General features: G+C 41.3%; 1 protein-coding gene across 3 annotated transcripts in view; it reads right to left on the bottom strand.

Moving 5' to 3' along the window:
* The window catches only part of PLXNB2 (plexin B2), a 364,834-nt gene that overhangs the window by 76,777 nt on the left and 271,242 nt on the right, over positions 1-16,815 (bottom strand). For all 3 annotated transcript variants that reach the window (XM_075015316.1, XM_075015326.1, XM_075015307.1), the window contains 6 exons: positions 15,056-16,157; positions 13,458-13,640; positions 11,659-11,781; positions 7,334-7,434; positions 2,648-2,774; positions 362-512 (listed from right to left, as the gene is read on the bottom strand). In XM_075015316.1, the coding sequence (XP_074871417.1) occupies positions 362-512; positions 2,648-2,774; positions 7,334-7,434; positions 11,659-11,781; positions 13,458-13,640; positions 15,056-16,157 (1,787 nt within the window). The remainder of the gene's footprint in view (positions 1-361; positions 513-2,647; positions 2,775-7,333; positions 7,435-11,658; positions 11,782-13,457; positions 13,641-15,055; positions 16,158-16,815) is intronic.

Here is a 16,815-nt window from a genome sequence, read left to right as displayed (position 1 = left end):
TTGTGGGGAACGATAAGTCAGTCAAATCTAGACAGATTTTTATGGGTTCAGGATAAGGCAAATCTCTGACCTCTTCTGCCTAATTTCAATTTCCTGCTGTAAACAACAGAAGTGCTAGCATTCTTCAAAAAAGAAAAGAGTGGGAAAAACTCAACTTTGACTGAACTATTTTTTCACTAAGCTGATGTATGGAAGTGACTGCACTGGTTATTGCTGAAACTAGGAAGAGCTCAAGAGCAGATAACATCAGCCCACAGCGATGAACTTTGAAAAACTTATAGGCAAATGATAGATAATGTAAGATTACAAGGGTAGTGATCACCCCACATAAAGTAAGTGGGAGGCAGAACAGTGCCTTTACCTTGGCCTTTTGGAGTGTGAGGAATTGTCTCAGGATGATCACAAATAATAATCCCATCTCTGAACTCTGCCATGTGAGTTGTTTCACCAAACTTGCACCGAAGTTGGTCACTTTCAGTTAAATCTGGCAATGGACTTACAGTCAGTTCTACCTGGAAAGAGAGAAGCATAATTCTACTTCACAAAAAAATTAGAAAAACAGCCACCACCCAAAGAAAAATTAACCAACCCCACCCTCCCCAAAAATTCTATGACCAATGGTTTCAGATGTCCTCTTTTCCTGGACCCTGGTCATGGGCAACTCTAGTTCAACTGTTACCCCAGTGTAAAGATAAGATTTTGTATTTGTGGGTATGCCCTAGAAAGTCATGCAAAGATTCAAGGTAGCAGCTATTCATCTCATTTTCTGTATCTTCTCTTTCATATACACTTACACTTGGTCTTTTTTTTCTGTTCTCCTTCCTTCATTTATTATCTCCTTTTCTGATGGCTGTTCCACATTGTTAAACTAGTACCAAAAATTGTGTATATAGCAGTCCTTACGACTTGTTCTTTTTTGCACTTAGCAGTTCCGGTCAGTACCAATAACAGAGCAATTATCATACAAATCTGTATGGCCATAATTAAACGTTAATCACATGAGGCAGATGGAAGACAATGAAAAGAAGCCAGAAGTGTGGCTGGGTTGGGCTCAAGAAGCTGGATTTTAGGGGGGAAAATGGGCAGAAAAGACAAGCTTTCAAGACTCTACTTAGAAAAGGAAAGTTGGATTATACCATAGCTGGTGAAAACATTGAGGAAAGAATTTTTGAGGCAGTGGTGTGGGTGAGCATTATGGCCTATAGGAAGAAACCAATGCAGCAAGTGTTTGATTGTTGCAGTGATCAACAGGAGACCAAGGTGAGAGACAGAATAAGATGGAGATCAGATGTTTTTTACAGATTGGATGCTCCAGGACACTAGAGTGTTAAATACAGGGTCTTATTTTTAATATAGTCTCTCATTGGCCCATTTCCATTGTCACCAGTACCACATTCAGTAATTAGATGTCCTCTTTTCCCCTCTGCCTTGGTTTCTTCTGATAGGCATTCTAGAATAAAGCTAGAGTCGAGATCACCTGGGAAGTTTCAGCTAGCTCAGAATGTAGGCTGCCTGCTTGCTTTAGTGTATCAGCCATAGAGAGAACATAAAGCCTATTGGCTAAAGCAGTGTTTCTTAAAATATGTTCTGCAAACAATCTGACACTTTTGATATCATACACTGATGGTATATATTTTCTGTTATTAAAACAAGATACAATGTCACTTCTTCATTGCTATGCTACCTGATTAAATTACTTAATTTTGGTTATGCTGTATATGTTGCTGTTTTTTTCTTTTAAAAGAAATTTTCATAGATGTTCCACATAAAAATATTGTTTGGTATTTTGTGGTCTCAAAAAGTTTAAGAAACACTGGTCTAGAGGCTGCTTTGGCTCTCTGTTCACCTTCAGGCACAACTGATGTTGTAGATGTTTATCTAATAGCACTCAATATGATTTGTGTCTCTTCTTTTGCTCTCTTTCACCAGTAGTTTTCGGATATGAACATCTGGGTATAGTGACAGGATATTATCAGTGGTCCCAGTGCAGCAGCTTGCTTCAATTGGTCCATCACAGACTGACTTTGAAGACCTCAGCAAGATTCATAAAGGGATTATATATTTATATGAATAAGAGAAATTTCCAGAGTTGTACCAATAAATACCAAAACAAACTACTTGGGTTTTGGAACAGATATGAAGCCTCATGCTTCAAGGGTTAAGGTGACTTCTAACTGATTGGGATCATAACCGTTTAGTGCAGAGCTTTTTGTACCTTCCTCTGAGGCATCTGGTATCTGCCACACTCAGAGACAGGACACTGGACTAGATGGACCAATGGCCAAAGCCAGTATGAGAATCCCTTTATTCCTAATACTAATCATCTTTCAAAGGATGGTTTAAGGTTCAATTGTTTGTTCAAGTGTCTGCCCGAGTGGGCTGGAAATGGGTACTGTGAGGGCATGGAGCTCTTTTGGAGATGGTCCATTTAATTAACATTAATGAGTTGTGTGTTATTTTAATATTTCACACATGTGCTAAAAGAGCATATTGGGGTAAGTGCTTTTATAAAATGAATCCCGCCCCCATATACACAAGTTTAATCAATGACTTTCAACTTTAAAAAGCAATTCCCCATAATAGAGACTACAGAGCTATTGCTTGTGTGCTTTAGGAATACAAGAGGCAAAAAGTCCATTTTTCATACCTTGCCAGGGGCTTTGCGGCTCATATTTTGAGGGTTTGCACTAGTAATGGCCATGCATATACCATCTGGACTCCAAAGCCAATGGTTTGGCATATTAGCCCTTTCACAGTCTGTTTTCCTTGTGCATCTAATGAAAAGACAATACAATATAAATATCTAAAGAAAAGCAGATTCAGATCAATGTTTACTGGTTTAATCAACAACTTCAAAAATTAGGTTGAAATCATAGATAATTTAGCTTTCCATTAGAAGAGGGTTTTAATTTTAACAAAACAGATGCTAGTAAAACACCAGGATGAAAAAGAAAAAAAAACCCACAAATATTTACCCATAAGCCATTTTACACTCCATAAAAATAGACAATCCAATCTCACTGACAGATATTTAATACAAAGAACTCAGAGAATCAATCAGTTTTTTATTGGTGCTGCAGTGACACAACTGAGCCAGAAACTCAGAAAGCATCAAAGCTGTGGCTGTGTGCTTCTCTGGTTCCATTGTTTGAGAGTAATTAACTACAAGAGAGACTGAATTTATTATCTCTGACTCATATTTGAAAGAGTCCGCTCCAGGACCATCTTCTGGTGTTTTCAGCTACTGTAGGAAGAAGGATTAACTGGGGATGTGGCATCTCACTAATAGATGAGGTGGACCATCAAAACCAGAAGACAGGAGGCAGACAGGAAAGGTATAATTAGTTCTAAGAATGCCAGAGCTGGTAACAGGTGGGGAGTCAGCTAAATAGGCCCCACAAAACTTTGGCTTAGCCTTGTACCCCATTTACACCTATGGTATGGTGCCTAGCACAACGATACCCAAGCCTGACTAATGCCTCTGGATATTTACCAAAATATTAATGTAACAACAACATTCAAGCCATCAAATCACTCTAGTTATAGCCACACTGCCTTCTGAGTATTGTAGATATACAGACTGTATGTGTGAATGTGCACACACAGAGATGGACCTACTTACAATCTGTGAAACGCTCTGTCTGATGACAAGTTATAATTTGGTGTAACGAAATAATACAGGTTGAACCTCTCTAATCCGGAACTCTCTCATCCAGTAAACTCCATAATCTGGCATGACTTTAGTTAGCCAGACCACTTATCATGGGAGCGGCCAAGTTTCCCGTGGTCCCATACAGGTTATTTACAGCAACCAGTCCCAGCTTCCAGTGCTGTGTGTTATTATTTATCTGTAATTTACCCCAAAATGTCTTCTAAGAGCCCAGTAAGCAATGAAAGTGGTGGCAATGTTGCTTCCGTTGTCCGGCAAATTCTCTCATCCGGCACCGGTCAGGTCCTGAGAGTGTCGGATGAGAGGTTCAACCTGTACTTCAAAAACAAGTTCTATATTTTTCCTTGTAGATAAATAAAATACAAGAAAACGTACACAAATGCAAGTTGGCCTATGTCCCACAGAGACCAATGATACTTTGCAATAAAGTCAGAAGTTATATCAGAAACCTGAAGGGAAACCTAGGGAAAGCTGCCATTTGTACAATGTATAGCACAGCCTTCAGTGCCCAGTAGACTGAGCCCAACTTGCTCACACACTCCAAAACCCCAGGTTTCCACATGATAAACAAGGTACAGACTGATAAAGTCAAAGTACATTACACAAATCTGTATGAAATGCACAACCTTCACTGGGTTACTTGGTGTTCTGCTGCACATCAACCTTGTAACTTGATGAGATTGGTCATTTTTTTTTGGACAGGAAACAAGAGGCCTGAAATTCATCTGCATGCCATAATTAAATAACCCCTTTGTGCGGACACCAAGCACTTCACATCAGGAAAACCCAACTGCTCATACCAAGGAACTAATTAACCTAGCAGTCAGAAACAGAGTTATAAGGCTGCAATGAAATGCAAAAAGGAAAAAACAAAACATAAAAACCCACATGCCTAGGCTGTTTGACACATTCATAGATAATCCAGTTACCTACCTGTAACCAGAAGCTCTTTGAGATGTGTGGTCCCTATCTCTATTCCACAGAGGGGTGTGTGTACCATGTATCTGGAGCCAGAGCTTTTGAAAGTAGTTCGGTTCAGTGGCTCACACAGGAGACTGAAGCACTGCATAGTTTTGCCTGAGGCAATAAAGGGCATGGTGAGCCACCAGTGGCTCCAGCTCCTGCCTGGATTTGATTGCAATCTCTTAAAGACAGCTTGTCTGAGAACACAGCCAGCCAGCTAGCGTTAATAAAAACATATTTGGCCATGAAAGCTTAGTGTTTTGGAACATGAAATAGGAGTCCTGCTGAGAAGACCTTTCTGCTCGTGAAGTGTAGCCTCTTAGCCTCTCTACTGGATGGAGTGGAGTGGGGCTGTTGTTGCTTGGAATGTTCTGGTATTGCTTGGATGCTCAATGGAGTTCAATGGGGGATGTGTAGGAACTCTGACCTCTTGGGGAGACATCGTACCTCTTTTTGTCCCCTTTTGGGCTGGGTGTACCCGTTGCTGGGGTGCCACAGAGTACATGGTGGCTGGTGGATGGCCTTGTTGATTAGCAGGGCCACCCTCACTGATAGCAAAGTGTGCAACATGTCAAGCAGCTGATGATGATTGACCAATATTCCTTCAAATGGATTCGCAGGGTGTGGCCTATTCTCTGCAGCACTTCCTGGAACTGTCAATAATCATCCAGTGGAGAAGAGGGGGTGAGGATGTGGACGTGTCTGGAGAAGATGAGAGATACCTTTACAGATCTGTCAGTACTATCACAGTTGGACTAATCAGTGCATCAACCAACACTATGTTGGATTGCCTACCTGACTAGGGCTGTGGACGATGTGAAGCAGGCCAGTCCAAAAGCTAAATTTTGGGTCCACAAACACCAATATGGCAAAACTGGCCAGACATCAGCCAGCTCTGCAAGCTAGGTGAAGTGGGGAACTGCCCCAGTGCCATCGAACCCTGCCAGCACTCCAGCTGTAGGAACAGGAGCAGTGGGCTGTGTCAAACATTCATATCATCTGAATCAGAGGAGCTGGAAACACCACAAATAAGGGCGCCATCAGAAATGCTAATACGTGGCTGCAAATGCATGACAGCAACACAGCTGGAAATGGATCATTCTAAGCTGGCGGTGGGATAAGGGCTCCTAGAGCCCGCAGCCTCTCCAGGACAAACAACTCATGGGGTCATGGAGCACCTGTGAGTCTCCCAGGAGTTAATGGTCTGTTCTGCTGGAGAAGCCAGCACCAGTCACTGCAGCTATTTGAAGACCAACTGCTCCCGTGACACTGGCAAAGCTGAGGCTGGCAGAGTTGCGGGATACATGAGCAATACTGATGGGTCTGGCAATAGATGTAGCCACTTCTTGTTCTTGTGAGTCTTGGAATGCTTTGTTTCCCTGTGGCCAGAACTCGTGGACGGTACCAAGTCACTCTTAGACTTGGAGGGAGACATAAGACCATGTTTATATGCATGCTTCCCTGGTTCACGGTAGGATTTGCAGCGGGCCTTAGCACAAGTACCACTGCAGCTGTATGGAGGTTCTGTGGTAGGGGGAGCACTCTTCACCTGTTGAGTCTGGTGTACCTGGGGGCTCTCCAGCCAGGATTCGATGAGCATCCTAAGGCATACTCCATAATGTATTTAATGAGCTGGACAGCTCAGTTTTCTTGAGTATGGTCAGAGAAAGCGAGACAAATACTGCACCTGGCCCCAATATGGGCTACCCCTACATAATGAAAACAGATTGATGCTCATTGAGTACACAAAATGAGCAAGGGGTGGGGGGCAGGAAGCACAGATTTTGAACCCATAAATCATCTTCTTTGGCATAATCCAGTCCTCAGAACCTAGATACTGCCGTGGGGCGTGGGGGTAGGGGGGGTAAGACTGGCTGGAAACCCCACCAAATCAATGTCCCAAGTCTTAGATCTACTATGAACAAGGAAAAGATCTAATAAAAGATACAGAACAAAATAACAAATTTAAACTAAAATCAGTACAAACAGTCTTTCTGCAAAGCTTGGAAAATGCATCACATGGATAACAAGATAGTAGAAGCTCCGACTCAGATCATGCATTGATGAAAAGAAACAGAAGACGCTGGTAGCCTGCTATGCCCTTTATTGCGTCAGGAGAAACCAGGAGGCAGTGCAAGGCACATGCACGTAATCCTCAGTAGAATTCAAAGGGACCATCATTTGAAGAAGATGACATATTTCGAATATGAATTTAGTTACCAACATAGACGCGTCAGTCTAATGTCGGTTCCTATGCTCCATTGATTAGCTTTGAGCTCAGCATGCAATGCCTTGCACTACAGAGTTATTCATAATAAAACTGTGTTTGACTGATTTATATTTCATGGGTATTAGCAGTTCTCTTCATTGCTGTCTTGCTTGCTTGCCTGTTACAGACAGTCTTATGCTCTGCTCTGCATTTGAAAAAGGTAGGATTCCTTTGATTTTTAGGAAAATGTTGAATGCACAGTCAAACTTCTAAAATATACAGTCATAAGATATATACTCATTTTAGAAGCCTAAGAGAAACAGTTTTTTTAATGTCTTCAAATATATGAGAATCATTTTTTGTGAGCGTAGTGCAACAAATATAAATGTGTGTTTTATAAAATTAATCAGCCATCACACCACTGAATACAAAGACATTCTCTTTGAACAGCGTCTACCCACCGCACACTGCAAAATATCAACAATACTTACTTCCCTTCTGTTACACACCAGCCACAGTAAGGGTCCTTTGCTCGAATACACTGAGTACAGTTTGAATACATAGCACATTCTTGGACTGGAAGACGAAACACCTAGAGAACGAAGGTGGAAAAAAAACACAAGAAGAATGAAGAGAATGAAGAAATATAGATTAATGTATCAACTTCATTTTAAAGAAAACATTCCATTTGCTTTCACTATGGGCAAGTAGGATGGATGAGTCATTCCCCTAATGCTTGACTAGTTGATTAGGTGAATGGACAAGTCACATGTGAATGGACAAACAATTTCACACACACATTTTGGCTTTACTGCATTGCAGGTGTCATTCTCCTTTTCTATTGAAGTTAATGTGGTATTTTGGACGGTCAACATGCATTCTGGCTTCTGCTGGAAATGAACCCGTCCATCATTTTTCACAGATTAGGTTGGTGCCCTCTGGAAATCCCCATTACAATGACTACTGCAAGGCATGAACATTAGATGCTGCACAAATGGCTTTCCATTTCTTCAATAGCTGCTGAATGTAGGAGAGGCACTTCCAGATGCCTAACTTTGAACTCACTGGCAAATACCACCATTCTGGCACCCTTTATAACTAGAATACCCTCCCATTATAGTTGGCACTATCACTCAGTCCTTGGAAAGACATCCATTAGTGGTATTTTTATCCAGCAGCAGTTCAGCAGTAGAAGAATTTTGGGATGCTCAAGGGTATCGCATTTCTCTATTCACAGCCCCTGTTCCCATACAAAAAATTAAAGTGAAAAAAATGAAATAGGCAGTGTGAAAGTGTGAAACAATAAATTAGCAGCCATGCTACTCATATCTGCAGTGGATGCATTGTCACCATCTTTGATTCCCAGTAATGATGGGCATAAATAGCTTTGATTCCCTTCAGTTTATGAAAAAAATGAGCCAAGGCACAGTCAGCTTTAGGCTAAAGCAACACTACACTGGGTTGATCTTCTGGGGTTTTGTTTTGCACATGCATGAAACGGCAGTTTCTGGGGTCAAAGTCGATCTGGAACTCCTCGCGAGTGATGAGGATTAAGGAGGGTTGATGGGAGATGTGCTCCCATTGACCTTCCTCCGTGTACGCAGACATTGAAGTTGACCACTGATAAGTCAACTTGAGCTACGCAATTGGCGCAGCTAAAATTGCATATTGGCGGTCAACTTCTATGTCTAGTGCAGATATAGCCTTAATTATGCAGCTGAAATTGGACAAAAGCTGTTCAAGGAAACTGCACAATCTTCGTTCTGTCCCTGATGACCATTAAGATTTATACTTTGAAAGTAAGAAAAAAATCTTTAGACATCTTAATTCCATAACTCTGAAAATCCAAAATATCCAATATATGGGTCAATTAAAAAAAGGTTCAATATTCAGATGTGTCCTTCCAACATTTTTTGTTTTTCATATTGTTTGTCAATTTAGATTTTTATTTAAATGGAGTTCGAATCCTGGGACACCCTCTCACTGGGCGGTACTATGGTCATGAGTCACATAATATTAAAGGGATGGTGTTCGTGTTCTCACTTATGACAAAGTATTTGTTTCATAGTCCTGGCAGGCAGGAACAAGTTCTAAGAGACACGGCCTCTACAAGTTTGATGTTAAGTTAACAGATTTAAATAAAAAAGCTGCTCAGTTTAGATTGTGTGATTCAGCTTTAAAAGGCAAACAAGCACATTTTAGAGATTTTCTGACGCTTTTAATCGAAGAGATTGGTAAATGCTAGAGAGGAAACAAGCCAAAAATAATGGTAACTAACTGGCACAGACTGCTGTTTTAGTCTCAATATGAGAGCTAGCTAACATGCCAAATTTGGGAGCCTACAACTTCTCTACACTTTGAATGAACCAAAAATAAGTATGGAGGGGTGACACAGCCTTTTTTTAAATTTTTCAGTGAAACCGCAGGGGACTTCTCATGATCTCTGCAGGAGCTCTGGGAATCAGGTGGGAGGGGGCTAGACTTTAAAAAAAATTGCTCCAAACCACCCACTGCTTATTTACACAACAGAAGAAAACACTGAACAGATGGGGAGGAGAAATGACTCAGGAAAGAAGCAAACTGTTTCTCTCTCACTTTAAACTCCATTTGCTGCTTTACCATTTTCTGCTAGTGCTAACATTTTAAATTAGATGCACCATGTAATCTCCCAGCACAACATTACCTTGTATGTCAGCTTTCACTTTCCTGTAATATTGCTGCTGTGGTAACCATGTAAGGCCCAACATTTGATCTCTGAGTGACAAGGATTACTGAACCTGAAAGGCACCATTTAACTTTGAGTACAGGTTGAGTCTCTCTTGACAGGCACCCTTGGGAACTGAACAGGGCCAAACAAGAAAATTTGCCAGACTATGGGAGGTCAATGTTGCCTAGCACATTACCAACACTTCCACTGCTCACTGGGCTCTTAGAAGACAGTTAGGGGTAAATCACAGCTAAACAAGAGCTCAGAACACTGAGAGCCGGGACTGGTGGCTGTAAACAAACTTTATGGGATGATAGGAAACTTTGTTGCACCACGTCTGGCTAACTAAAATCATGCCAAATTATGGAGTTTAGTTTACCGGCTGAGAGAGTTCCAGATTACAGAGGTTAAACCTGTACCTGTATCAGTTTAGGGTTAGGGTCCCTAAGTTGTTTGTGTTACTTGAAGTGAGTCTAAAATTTGCAACTCTGCACAATATTCTCTGACATACCAATACCCGACCCCATGACCTCTTGGTATACTCCAAATAGAAGTTCCAGATCATGTGGCACCTCAGGGGGAAGGGAAGGAAGGGGATGTGGGGGTCAGGACAAAATGTAAGCAGCTGAAAAGAAGTTTCTCATTCAAGCAGGACACCCACTCACAGACTTACTGCCATGTGATGCGGGCAAGGAAAAGCTCCAGAATGTGTAGCACCTCTCAGGAAGGGAAGGGTGGGGATGTAGGGGGCAGGACAAAATGTAAATGCCTGAAAAGAAGTTTCTCATCCTATCAGACAAGCACAACCCCAACTCGCAGCTTAGCTGCCACATGGTGTGTGTGTGTGGGGGGGGATGGGGTAGAGGGGTCGTGCAGCGGCTAGCACCACACAGAACAGAAAAAAAAAAAAAAAAGACAGCTAGCAGAAGTAGACACAACCACAGACCCCACAGCTGTGCTGATTGCAAAAAAAGAAAGAACATTGTTTAGCTTCTCATTATTGGCTGCCAGGTGCCAAACTGAAACGGACTTTCTGTTGCCTAATTCCTCTGCACCTGAGAGCAATGGAGAAGGAAGAGGCCAGAGTGGAGGACTGTGAGGCATTGTGGGGCATATACAAGACATTTCTGGAGGCCACTGAATTCGATTTAAAGACATGGCACTTCCTCACTACTCTTCATTCAGAATTTTAAATTCAAACTGAAAGCTACGCCCATCAGGTTACTACAATATTATGCTGGTATTAGTACAAAATAAATTGAGCTAATGCAATTCACAGTGAAGACTGTCACTTGGAAAAATTGGGCTAAATGACTTAAAATCAATATTATCTCATAGTGTAGCCATAGCCTTAGAAACTATTCCCTATAACAGAGACTGCACCTCTACTGCTGACTGAAATCCTTGGGCCCCAAGCTGTCCAGGGACTTCTGGAACAAGGTATTGCCATCCTCTATTGCTCAGAGACATGCATTGGTTCCCTTCGAATATTTTTTTTAAATAATAATCTGTATTTTTTTTATTTGCCATATTCTTTTACAGCCTTTAAAGTGCACTCGCTTCATGTTTGCAAGCTTATCTCTTTATTCTGAAGACCAGAAACTTTTCTTTTCTTTTCTTTTTTTTTCCTTTTTTTCCTTAAAATGAAATCCAAGAGTCTCACATTCTCTTTTGACTCCAGCAGTTGGGACTTTTGAGGCCAAATATCCCAAAACATACCAATAAAACCATGAGAACTGTCAACACCAAGAATCTGATTTACACCCACGGTTCCTGGTTTTACAATCACACACCTTCCACTTGCCCAGCTGGCTCCTCTTTGCTGGAATGAATACACAGTAAAGAGCTGAAGTAGGCAAAAGAAGGAGCAGATAGCTGTCATCTTCTCTCTGCTCTGTCTTATGCCCCGAAGCACATTTTTCATTTGTTGGCAATGAATGGTGCCCTCTATAGCTGTAGAAATGTGTATACAGACATAAATGAGAGATAGCTAAAATCATACCAGATGTTAAGGATCATAAGAATAATTGTGCATTACAAAAATCTTTGCAGATGTAGTCACACAGCTCAAGTTTTATAAACACCATCCCAAAAACCAAGATACTGTACCTTGGTTGTGGTCATCACATAGAGGTTCTCCTGGCTAGCATCAAGGACAAGGTCTTTCTTTACAGGTATATTTTTTTCAATGGTAACAGAGCCATATTCTTTTGCAGGAGTCATAAGGAACACCTATTTAATGGAAGACAGGTGCTTAATGCTGTGCTTTATTATTTCAATGTAGCTTTAATGAAAATCATGTGGTTGAGTCCCTCAAATTTACTTCTTCAGCTCTCTGATTTGCTCACCTTGATAATTTCTTTTTTCTGATTTGTCAACCTTGATTACTATTTTTGGTTCTCTATGCCTTAAATATTGAGTCTGTTCTGGTATGGCTACAGTCTGAAGAAGTGGGTCTGTCCCACAAAAGCTCACCTAATAAATTATTTTGTTAGTCTTTAAAGTGCTACTTTACTGCTTTTTTGTTTTTATAGTATATAGACTAACACAGCTCCATCTCCGTTACAGAAATTTGAGGGACTCAACCACATGATTTGACTTTAAATCAACTTATCTTATTTAAACCAGTCAACTTATTCAAGTCTCTGCTCCATGCATTCATACCTGAAACATGTTCATGTTGATTATTTACCCTTATATTATCCAACTGTGCTTGCTCCAAATTTCAAACTATTTGAGGTATGTGGTAATCATTAACATTCAAGCTGGATTTTTTTTGTGTGATGAAGAATGGTTATCTGCAACTGTTACAGGGCTAGGGGAGTAGAGCTGCTGAAGACAGAGCCAGGTTTCAGGTATAGATTGGCCCTGGTGGTCCCAGATGCTCAGGCAGCTCTGGTGAGTCTCCAGCATTTATTTTGGTGGGGCAAGGTGGCTGTCAGACAGGGTCCATTATTTCTGAAGTCCATTTGTGATGGAGTGGGGGGAGTGCATGTGTGAGACAAGCAGAGCAGCTCCCAGTGGCTAAGGATGACCCTGGGGCTATAACCTAGGCTGGCAGGTAAAACCTCAGCCCTGAACAAAGAGGAGGGTGGAGCTGAGCTGGTTTTTGAATCGGGGGCAACAGTTACAGGCTAGGGAGAGAGGGAGTTGGAAGGCAGCCAGCCAAAAGCTACACCCCAGAGGGGCATCCCTTGGGCACCTCTCCCCAGGACTGGTTGGAATGACTGTCTCTGACTGCTGCACTGACGCTTCTGTGAGAAACTGGGCATCTGTTGCCGAACAAACCTCCTGTTGTACCTGCTGAGTGAGAGTCACTCCTGCCAGAAGATGGGGTGCAGTGCATGGGGACCCCTGAACCCCATCACAGTGGTTATCATTAACATTCAAGCTGGATTTCTTTTGTGTGATGAAGGATGGTTATCTGCAACTGCTACAGGGCTAGGGGAGTAGAGCTGCTGAAGATAGAGCCAGGTTTCAGGTATAGATTGGCCCTGGTGGTCCCAGACGCTCTGGCAGCTCTGGTGAGTCTCTGGCATCTATTCTGGTGGGGCAGGGTCGCTGTCAGACAGGGTCCATTATTTCTGAAGTCCATTATAGCAGGGTCCATTAAATTGATGGTTTACTGTAGTTACTTTTTCCACTTATTTTCCTATATTTTAAATGATGTCAAATGGGCAATACTAAATAAAATGGCACATTAGAGGAGTTAAAAAAGTAATTCAAGAATCACGTATGTTCTCCTCTTTAAAATTAAGAATGGGTAGGTAAGTTCAGAAACAAACAATCTATACCTCAAACCCGGCTCTATCTTTTAAAAAGCTATTGTCTTTAATATAGAACCATGCTCCTGCCACAGCCTGAAACATTTTAAACTGTTCTAGTCTTTAAAAAGTCAGAAACATTACCTTAAGAATGTTACCATCTGAAGTTCCTAGGAATGCCACGGTATGCCCATTCTCCACTGCAACGGTAACTGCAGTTAGGTTCATCTCTGATTTCTGTAACAGTGGCTTCACAGCAATGCCATTTCTGCTTCCCAAAGGGTATGGTAAGTGTTCAGAACCACAGGGGAAATTTTGGCTTGCACCCTAATAACAGAGATATAGAATGATGTTAAATGTTCAGCTCAGTAAACTCCTAACTCAGAGCACAATAAAATGCTATTATAACAACATAGCCTGACACAAGAATTAGAACTGTAGGGCTACGTCTACATGAAAAGCATCTGTCGACAGGGAAATCTCAACAGAATCTGTGCCAACAGGTTGCATCTACACACAACTCGCTCTGTCGACAGAGAGCTGCCAGACTGCACTGCCCTCTGGTGCCAGAAAGTGGAATGGCAGCTCTGCAAAGAGGGCTGCCCGGCAACCCTCTCTGTCACAGAAGTGTCTATACTACACTTCTGTCGATAGCACCATGTCGACGGATTGGTATGCTTCAAATTTTTCACGGATAAAACTGTTGAGGCAAAGGCAGAGTTTTGTTGAGAATCTGTCAACGGAATGCTTTAAGTGTGTACACGCTCCCTGAGTTATGTTGACAGAAGGACTTTTCTGTTGACAAAACTCTCCAGTGTAGACCCAGCCTAGATGTTTCTGTATCGTGTCAGAAGGGCATGGAAGGGCCAGAAGAAAAGCAAAAGCATGACTCTTCTCCTTAAGAAAACGAAAAAGTAGATAATTGCAACTGGTCCAACAAGGCCTTCTTTGTTACCCTACTTGCGAGATCTTTTTTGGCTTCTCAGGCAAACAAGTGAGGAAGTGTTGCAGAGAGCAGGGAAAAGACGACAGAAATATTTTGGAATAGCTATACTGAAGGCTCTCCAGACAGAGGAGGAGTATTAATGACAGGCTGTGAAAGTAAAGGATGACCACGATTCTACGAACACATTTGGGTCCAAACATGGAGGCTGTAGCTTGGGCAGAAGACATATGTGACCTCTGTACTTGAAAATTTGAGCCCAGTTGAAAAACAATATTAAAAATGATATAGCATCCAAAACACTAGTGCCAAGTTCTTTAAATACCATCTAAAAATTAATAGATTAATTGATTTAAAGGCCAGATGGCACCACTATGATCATCCATGGCCTGACCTTATGCATTACACAGCCTAAGGAATTTCACCCAATAATTTCTATACTGGAGGGAATTCTTCCCTACTGTACAAAATAATTTTGTTGATACCAATAGCTTGTGATTGAATTAAAATTGATATTTCAGGAAAACATCCAACTTCAGTTGAAAGGCTCCAAGTGATAATGGCTCTACCATTTCTCTCTGGCAAGCTGTTACAATGTCTAATTAATCCCTTTTAAAAATTGCATCTCATTTCCAATTTGATTTTATTGAACTTCACCTTCCAGTCACGTAATCAGATTATGTCTTTGCCCGATATAGTAAACAGCTACCCAGTATCAGATGCGTTATTAGATTTCCTCATATTTCATTTCCCATCACAGAACGTCTGAAACAGATTTTACAGTTGTGGTTCACATTACCTGAACCTGCATTTCACAGACGAGGTTTGATAAAAAGGGTTTATAAAATTTTCCCTCATTATTTTGAGTGTAGCACGCCTCCCGATAATCTTCCATCTTTTCATTGATCTGCCTCAAGGAAAACATACACATGGCTGAAGTGAGAGAGCCACTGTCTTTGTTGAATTTGCTGAAGAGCGCAAGAAGCACTTTGCCACCTGATGGGACACTGCCATCCTGGGCTATGCTCTCTGCCAACTTTTCCCCTGGAGTTGTGACATAGACAGAATGACAGTGGTCGTAAATGCCATTGTCATCTTGACAGTTTAAATCCATTTCAAAGTAAGAATAGTAGTGGTCATCCTCTTTGCACAGACGTGCAATTAGTGTCCGGTTTTTAAGGGGCTGTTTCTCCTGCTGATTAAAGACAAAATAAACATATTTATCATCTTCAAAGACTGCCACAAACTGTTGTGTGTTTGAGGAGTGATACACTGATTTAATAGCTGTAGAGTCTGTGTAGGTTTCAAAAATATCTTTCCCATCCTCACTGTAAAGCTGCCTAGTGCTAATTATTATCCCATTATCGTTTGGTCCATTCCCTTTTCCAACAAACAGCACTCGGCCTTTTTCCAAGGAGGTGATTAGTCCCACAGTTGACACAGTATCATCATTGCTTGCCACAAAAGACTTTTCTCCGCCGCTGTCCACATAATAGGTTTGACTGCTAATGTTCTCCAGCTCCCGGATAGCACAGATTCCCTTAAAAAGACTCCCACAAACAACAACTTTTCTCTCTAGTTTATCCAGCAAAAGTAACTGGTTAGAATTGTTAGTCCATGTTGCTTCACTGCACTGACTTTCAATGGGAGGGGTGCACTTTTTGTTATCCATCTTTGGCCCAGTGTTTACACGCACATGTTCCTTCAGGTCTTTTGTAAGTTGATACAGGTAATTTACGGCTCCTAAATAGATGGTCCCTGTATCATTATTCACCGTAAGGTGGTTTAACTCCGTTTGACTTTGAAAATAATCCATTTTCTTAGCTTTGACTTCACAGCAGTCATAAAAACAGATCACAATGCTCAAAGTCCAGATCCATAAAGCCATTTCTATGTGATACCTAAAAGGGAAAGAGAATAAAACATATGAAACAAGGGGAAAATTAAGTTTAAACTCACTTCAGTAAACTTAGCTTTAAAACATGGATTTATAATTAAACAAACTCTGAGAAGATACTGTGGCACCTTATAGACTAACCAGTATATTGGAGCACAAGCTTTCATGGGAACTGATTCATCTGACAAAGTGGTTGTTTGCCCACTAAAGCTTATGCTCCAAAATATTGGTTAGTCTATAAGGTGCCACAGGGCTTCTTGTTGTTTTTGCAAATACAGACTAACATGGACACCCCCAATACTTGAGAAGATACTTCGGTTTTCTGAAGAGTGACAAATGGGGTCATTTGTCTTGTGGGAAAAGTGTAGTGGTGAATTTTAGTATGCCCATGACCGGTAATACACAAACCATCAATGGGGCCATAATGTGCAGTCGGGTGAGAGGAAGGACTTGTGGGGCTGTTTTGGAGAGCTTTGTATTCTGCAAGACCTTTTACTGTAAACAGAAGCCAGGTGCTTCAGAGACATGTGGTTTGGTGAGAGGTTTAATTTAGAACAAAACCTCAATAAATACAAAACTTAAGAATTCATTGTTACTGAACAACAGAATTACAGGAGCTTTCCAGAAGTTAAGTGCCAACTAAAGATCATATGGCAATTTCT

The sequence above is a fragment of the Carettochelys insculpta genome, chromosome 1 (genome assembly GCF_033958435.1).
Source record: "Carettochelys insculpta isolate YL-2023 chromosome 1, ASM3395843v1, whole genome shotgun sequence".
Taxonomy (NCBI): Eukaryota; Metazoa; Chordata; order Testudines; family Carettochelyidae; genus Carettochelys; species Carettochelys insculpta.
Note: the sequence above shows the minus strand (reverse complement) of the source record. Positions and strands in the feature narration are given on the sequence as shown.